Source organism: Plectropomus leopardus, chromosome 13 (assembly GCF_008729295.1).
Source record: "Plectropomus leopardus isolate mb chromosome 13, YSFRI_Pleo_2.0, whole genome shotgun sequence".
NCBI classification, from domain to species: Eukaryota; Metazoa; Chordata; class Actinopteri; order Perciformes; family Serranidae; genus Plectropomus; species Plectropomus leopardus.
The window spans coordinates 668182-675983 of record NC_056475.1 but is presented as its reverse complement, the minus strand read 5'-3'; the positions used below and the strand labels follow the sequence as shown (position 1 = coordinate 675983).

The following is a 7802-nucleotide window of genomic DNA, read 5'->3' as shown; positions in this document are numbered from 1 at the left end:
TAAAGAAAATAAAAATCGCTAAAACGTTAAAACAACAAAAAGACAGTATTATGTCTTTAAAAAATCACTAGAAATAATTAGAACTATTATTATCAGTAGTAATGGTAATAATAGGCTGTGATAATAATACAAATTATTATTATTATTATTATTATTATTATTATTATTAGTAATAGGCATTAATAATAATAATAATAATAATAATAATAATTAATAATAATAATAATAGTAATGATTAGTAGTAGTTGTAGTAGTACACTTTTATTATTACTCTATTACTTATTATTATTACTTTTAATACTTTAACCATATTTTTGTTTTTTTCAGTTATATTTATTTATGTATTTTTCATTATCCTGGTCGGATAGTAATTCTGACAGTACCGACAGTCCTTGAATGCAGCGCGAGGACAGCCTGTCTGATCTCGTAACTTTAAGTTTGACTTCCTCGTGCCGTCTTACTGTATCCGGTCTGTAAGCGGTCTGTGGACCAGCAGGAGTGTCTCTCGCTGGTCTCCGGTCTCTGGTCTCAGGTCTCCGGTCTCGCTTGTCTCTGGTCTGTGGTGGTCTCCGGTCTCTGGTCTCTGGTCTCTGGTGGTCTCTGGTGGTCTCGGGTCTCTGGTCTCGCTTGTCTCTGGTCTGTGGTGGTCTCCGGTCTCCGGTCTCTGGTCTCTGGTGGTCTCAGGTGGATTAAACTTTACACAGATGATGATGATGATGATGATGATGAACGCGCTGCCGCGGCGGCTCGCGACCACCGGAACCCGGAGAGGTGAGTGTTCCTGATCCCCCGGACTGCAGTGACAGTACTACTACACTGTGTACAAATACTGTGTGATAGGATCTGTAGTGGTCCTTCAGTCACGTGGAGGTAAACCGTTATTAATGACGTCATCACATGAGTCTGAGATCCAATCAGATTTGACTGTTGGACTAAAATAAATCCGATTTTAGGATACACAAAGTACACCTCAGTGAAGTACAAATACTCAGAGAGGTACTGCAGTACCTGAGGGGACAAAAAAACAGAAATAAAGTTCACTGAAGGTCAAACTTTTCCTACGAGGTTAATGTGTGTGTGTGTGTGTGTGTGTGTGTGTGTGTGTGTGTGAGTAACAGGTCTGCATGTGTCAGCGCCCGCGGCGACCTTTGACCTGAGGAAGGTTGAACTGACGCCTCTGGAGCAGCGAAAACTGACCTTCGACTCCCACGCCATGGTGACGGAGCTGGAGAGCAGTGGTGACAAACACTCACCAATCAATCAATACATCAATATATAATCAATCAGCCAGCCAATCAATACATCAATATATAATCTATCAGCCAGCCAATCAATACATCAATATATAATCTATCAGCCAGCCAATCAATACATCAATATATAACCAATCAATATATATAATCAATCAGCCAGCCAATCAATACATCAATATAACCAATCAAATATAATCAATCAGCCAGCCAATCAATACATCACCAATAAATCAATATATAATCAATCGGTACATCAATATATAATCTATCAGCCACCAATCAATACATCAATATATAACCAATACACTAAATATATAATCAATCAACCAGCCAATCAATACATCAACATTTTTTATATAACCAATCAATATATAATCAATCAGTTTTGGGAAGCATCAGGCCAATTTCAATACACTCACAGCAAACAATAAATCAATATATAATCAATCTGAGTACATCAATACATAATCAATACATTTACAGCCAATCAATACATCATATATAATCAATAATTATAATAATAAAGTAAAAAAAATACACTAAATAATTTTGTTTAAAACATTTTCAGTATAATTTAATATAAATCGTTTTTTACCTCAACATTTTTTTTCGTCCACCAGCTCGCCGAGTTCATAGAAACGTTGTTGTTGTTTTTGTTGTTGTTTTTCGGTGCAGGTTTTGGGAAGCAGCATCAGGCTGAGTGTTTTTGTTGATCGTTGTTTTTTCAGCTCTGGTTACCTTGACGACAGCAAACATGGACATCGTCTACAGAGACATGGTGACCAAATCACACCAGGTACGAACTCTGAGAAAGTAATCAGATTACTGCAGTAACAGTACTCGACCTCTGTGAAAACATGTTGGTGTTGTTTTTGGAGCAACAGTGTTGTTTTTGACCCCAGTTGTTATCGTTGTTTTTGTTTTTGTTTTGTTGTTGTTGTTTGTGTTGTTTTTGTTGATGTTGTTGCTTTTTTGTTGTTTTTGTTGTGTTTTTGTTTTTTTTTTGATGTTGTTTTTGTTGATGTTTTTGTTGTTTTTGTTTGTGTTTTTTTGTTGTTTTTGATGTTGTTTTTTGTGTTGTTTTGTTGTGTTGTTTTTGTTGATGTTGTTTTTGTTGATGTTTTTGTTGGTGTTGTTTTGTTGATGTTTTTTGTTGGTGTTGTTTTTGTTGATGTTGTTTTTGTTGGTGTTGTTCTTGTTGATGTTTTTGTTGGTGTTGTTTTTGTTGATGTTTTTTTGTTGTTTTTGTTTTTTTTGTTTGTTTTTTTTTGTTGATGTTGTTTTTTTTGATGTTTTTGTTTTTGTTGGTGTTTTTGATGTTGTTTTTGTTGATGTTTTTGATGTTGTTTGTTGTTGTTTTTGTTTGTTTTTGTTTTTGTTTTTGATGTTGTTTTTGTTTGTTGTTTTTGATGTTTTTGTTGATGTTTTTTTGATGTTGTTTTTGATGTTGTTTTTGTTGGTGTGTTTTTTTGTTGTTTGTGTTGTTTTTGTTGATGTTTTTGTTGATGTTTTTTTGATGTTGTTTTTTTATGTTTTTGTTTTTTTTTTTTGTTGTTTGTTTTTTTGATGTTGTTTTTGATGTTGTTGTTGTTTGTTTTTGCTGATGTTGTTGTTGTTGCAGGAGATCGCGCTGCAGCAGATCATGTCTCACCTGGACTCCATCAGGAAGGACATGGTGATCCTGGAGAAGAGCGACTTCGCCAACCTGCGATCAGAAAACACTGTATGGACGCGTTAACTAAACAACGTTAACTAACGACACGTTAACAAACATGTTAACCAACGAAACGTTAACTAATGACGTTAACCAAGGACATTAAATGACAAAACATTAACCAATGAAACATTAACTAACAAAAGTTAACTAACAAAACGTTAATTAACGACACGCTAACTTTGTGTTCTCTTGTAGAAAATGAAGCGAGAGTTGGAGCAGCTGCAGAACAGACTGAAGGTCAGAACGTGTTTCGATAAACGAATGTGAGACGCAGTGACGATGATGATGATGTGATGATGATGTGATGATGATGACGTGATGATAACGATGAGACGATAGGGCTGGGCGATAAAACGATAACAATATCGATCCTGAAATAACGTTTCCTGGGTTGAAATATGAGACGTAGTCGATGAAGCCAATGACTTTTCAGATTACTGCACGACTCAACAAAATAAAAAGATCGTGAACGGGGAAACATCGGCTCAAATGTCAGCTGAATTAAGATTATGGTAATAACGTGATATTTCGTTACGATGTTACGCGTCTGCAGTCCGCTCCAGTTTTACTAACCGTCTCGCTCCTGCCGGGTTTTCCAGCAGATTCACTGGAATCAGCTGATTTTAGTGTTTGTTTGTGTTCAGGAGGAAAGTCAGAAACTCCGAGCGGAAACTAAACTGGACATCAACCTGCAGAGCAGCAGGATCTCTGACATGGTGAGGAAAACACCTCCTCTCTCCTCCTCCTCTCCTCCTCTCTCTCCTCCTCTCCTCTCCTCCTCTCTCTCTCTCTCTCTCTCCTCCTCCTCTCCTCTCTCCTCTCTCCTCTCTCCTCCTCTCCTCCTCTCTCTCTCCTCTCCTCCTCTCTCTCTCTCTCTCCTCTCTCTCCTCTCCTCTCTCCTCTCCTCCTCCTCCTCTCCTCTCTCTCTCCTCCTCTCTCTCCTCCTCCTCCTCCTCCTCTCCTCCTCCTCTCCTCTCCTCTCTCTCTCCTCTCTTTATATAATAATAATAACGAACATGTATTGATGAGATACGTGCGCTCGTGTGTTTCCGGCAGTTTTCAGAGCAGGAGAAGAAGCTCCTGGAGGCGGCTCGGAGTTTCATCACAAGGTAAAAGTTTGTCAGACTGCACGTGTCTCTGTGGCTGCTCGCTGACGTCATCACGCGTGTCTCTGTGGCTGCTCGCTGACGTCATCACGCGTGTCTCTGTGGCTGCTCGCTGACGTCATCACGCGTGTCTCTGTGGCTGCTCGCTGACGTCATCACGCGTGTCTCTGTGGCTGCTCGCTGACGTCATCACATGTGTCTCTGTGGCTGCTGCTTACTCATCACGCTGTCTCTGTGGCTGCTCGCTGACGTCATCACGCGTGTCTCTGTGGCTGCTCGCTGACGTCATCACGCGTGTCTCTGTGGCTGCTCGCTGACGTCATCACATGTGTCTCTGTGGTCAGAAAGCCGACCTCGAACACGACAACATGGAGATCAACAAGAAGATCGACCTGCAGGTGGCGTCGCTCAAAACCGTCCTGGAGTCGCTCAAACTGGAGACGGTCCGCTACCTGGCAGGTACAAACACAACGAGTTACTCGAGTACTCCCAACTGTTACTACGGGGAAGGTAACAGTACTACAGTATTAAAGCGTAAAAGTATCGACACATAGAGGAAATTATCACGAAAATAGTCGCCTGCATCAAAACCGTGACAATAAAGCTCGCCGTCAGCGTCGTGTTTCCCGTAAAGCCAAAATTTTACAAATACTCTTTTTTTTTTACTAATTTTTTCCCACATTTTTTTGACATTTTATGACAGTTTTTGGAAAAAATATTGCTTAAGAACTTTTACTAATACTTTGTTTTCCTTCATTTTACTATTATGTTTCGGAAATGTTACGAAAAATTTTCCAACATGAAATATTATTTTTCAGGAATTTTACATTTCACTCTTTTTAGCCGTATCACTCTTTTAAAATAAACATTTTACTAATATTTTTTGAAACTTTTATTAAAATGTGTTCTCTTAATATTATATTTTGTGAATTTTACCAAAATTTACTCCATTTACTACATTTTCGCCGACATTGTACTTAAAAAAATGACTATTTTCCCACATTTGACTAATAATATTTGAACATTTTTCTAATATTACATATATATATATAATTACACAATAAAAGCACCCCTCCCCTTAATTATCCTTAAATTTGACTAATAAAAACAAATATTTTTGGACATTTTATTACTGATTTTGAAAATGTTACTGCCTTTTTTTTCCTGCACATTTAACTAAATGTTTGGATGTGTTACACATATTTTTGGGCATTTTCCTAATATTTTTTTGCAAATTTAACTTTTTTTGTTTTTGGTGTTTTTACAATTTTTTGGGACATTCCACTGATTTTTTTTTTTAATTTACTAATTTTGTTTTGGACATTTTTGCCGATACTTTTCCAACATTTTATTAACATTTTTCCCAGAATTTTTACCAAAATTTGTCCTAAATTTTACAATATATTTGGGGGACATATTTATTTAATATTTTTGGGGGTAAAATTCAAACACCCAAAGTGGCCCTGCCCTCATTTCATTTTTCAAGTACAAGTACAAGTATCTCAAAGGTATACTGAAGTACAGTTCTTGAGTAAAAGTACTCTCCTGTGTGTCTCCGCAGCGTCGGTGTTCTCCTGCCTCGCCATCGCTCTGGGAGTTTACAGGCTGTGGAGGTGAACCGACGTCCTCCTACGCCACACAAAGTAGTTCCAGTTAAACACTGAGTGGACTGGTGGAAACTTTGTTCTCATGCTGTACAACAGAATAAAAATACTCTCAGACAATTAAAGTTTTACTCACAGTCACGTTCAGAAATACTTTCAGCAAAATGTACTTCAAAGATTCGAAGTACTCATAACACAGAAATATCAAATACTGCAAAGCTACAAGAAGTACCTTTACTCATTTACTCATGTACTGGACACAAATGCAGTATTTAGGTACTTCATATCACTACATTTTTCAGTAAAAGTAAAAGTACAACAAAAATACTCATTAGAATAAACGTCCTGCGTCAGTGAAAATGAAGCGACGTCAGAAAATATTTTGAACTTTTAAAGGAATTTTTTTTTTCATGATTTGATTTTTTTTGTAACTTTCTTTGAAAATTTAGTCAAAACAAAAGAATAAATATTTATTTACTTTCTTTTATTCGAGTGAATCAGTTTTTCATCGGAAACATTTTGATCAAATTCAGAGTAAAAAAACATTTGAAGCCATAAATTTACTGAACGTGAAGATTAATTTAAACAGAATTAATTATATAAGAATTATTTATATCAACACATTTGTTTCTGTGACGGGAAAGACGAAACGTCTGCGATCGACAAAAAAAATAAAATTTTCAATCAAAAGACTAAAACAACTGCCTGTGTGTGTGTGTGATACAATCGGAGAAACCTGCTGCCGAATTTTTTGACAGTTTAACATTTTTTTTATCTTTATTTTTGGTGATTTTTAAATAAAAAAAATGGGATTGAACAACAAAAAAACATACCAACTTTTTTTCCTTTAAATGTTTTGGTCTCTGTATTTTCTGAGATCTGAATTTGTTTTTGTGATTTTTTTGAAGAAAACATTTATTGCAGCCAGAAACTGTAAAAACATAAATGACTGTTGGACGTTTGAATTTCCGTCAGTCCTTAAACACATCGTTTGTTATTTTAAAGGTTTGTCAAACACGTTTTCACAAGGTTTTTGTTTTTTTTTTTTTTTAGCTTTGAGGGTATATTTAGTTTTTTCAAAACTTTTCCAGGCCTGGAAATTTTCCATTTGAACATTCTATGACCTTCCAGGTTTTTTTATGAACGTACGAACCTTTAAACTTTTTCTTCTTCTGGCATTAAAAACCAGCAGCCGCCGACCGAGAACCGTTTCAGCAAAAACAGAAAAAAAAAACAGCAGAAAAACACGTTTGAATCCACTGAATCTTTATTTAGAATTGAGACCTAAATGACAATAAAACTGCGAGATCAAAGATCAGCGTTCACACAGACCGCTTTCAGACTCTTTTATTATTCAACAAAAACAAAAACAAACGACGACTCGGATCCTCCGCGGCGTCCCGGGGAGCCCGCGCCGTCTCCAGCCGTCCAATCAGACGATGCTTACCTTCAACGCAGCAGGAAACAAACCAAACCGACCAACCGGCTGACCAACCGACCGACCGACCGACCAACCGGCTGACCAACCGACCGGCCGACCGACCGGCGCCTCACGGATGAATCAGCGTTACACCAGAGATACCAAAAATACTTTAATTCATAAATTAAATCATTTACATCTCGGAGCCAAACAAAACATTTCTTTTCTTCACTCACAGAGAAACAGACCCCGCTAACGGTCGCCAGAATCCAAATACAAAAATGTATTCAACTTTATCGTCGCTGCGGAGGGCCCCGCCCCCGCACACTAAAAACGCCGCCTCCTCTGGAAACCGGAGACGTGGCGGCGGCGAGAGCAGCGGCGGCGCCTCACTGTCTGCTCTCGGCACATTGCACTTTCGTCCGTTAAAACCTCCTCCTCCTCTTTTTTCACAGCTGGCAGCTCGCTCGCCTCGCTCTCCACTTCCTGTTTGACCGAGGCGGTGGCGGCGGAGGCGGAGGCGGCGGCGGTGGCGGCGACAGCACAGGAAGAGCCCTCTTCTTCTGCCTCGGTCTTTATAAACGCGCTCAGTGGGTGTTCGCTGAGCAGCTTGTTGGGCGACGGCGTGACGTCGAGGTACGACGTCTGCGGAGAGAAACGGCAGAAAGTCAACGGCTGAAGGGTTAAATTCTGCTGTTCAAA

General features: G+C 38.5%; 2 protein-coding genes across 2 annotated transcripts in view; one reads left to right on the top strand and one right to left on the bottom strand.

The window, feature by feature from the left end:
• Positions 1-716: 716 nt before the first annotated feature.
• ccdc90b (coiled-coil domain containing 90B) lies at positions 717-5800 on the top strand. Its single transcript, XM_042499649.1, is given in 11 exon segments — positions 717-771; positions 1119-1238; positions 1929-1966; positions 1969-2049; positions 2875-2976; positions 3166-3207; positions 3615-3686; positions 4027-4054; positions 4057-4079; positions 4421-4535; positions 5638-5800. Coding segments are annotated over 11 exon segments (732 nt in total). The 3' UTR covers positions 5694-5800.
• Positions 5801-7362: 1562 nt separating this feature from the next.
• pcf11 (PCF11 cleavage and polyadenylation factor subunit) overlaps positions 7363-7802 on the bottom strand; it is an 18972-nt gene continuing 18532 nt past the window's right edge. Inside the window, 2 exon segments of the mRNA XM_042498688.1 lie at positions 7363-7516; positions 7518-7745. Coding sequence (XP_042354622.1) covers positions 7490-7516; positions 7518-7745 — 255 coding nt within the window. The 3' untranslated portion in view covers positions 7363-7489.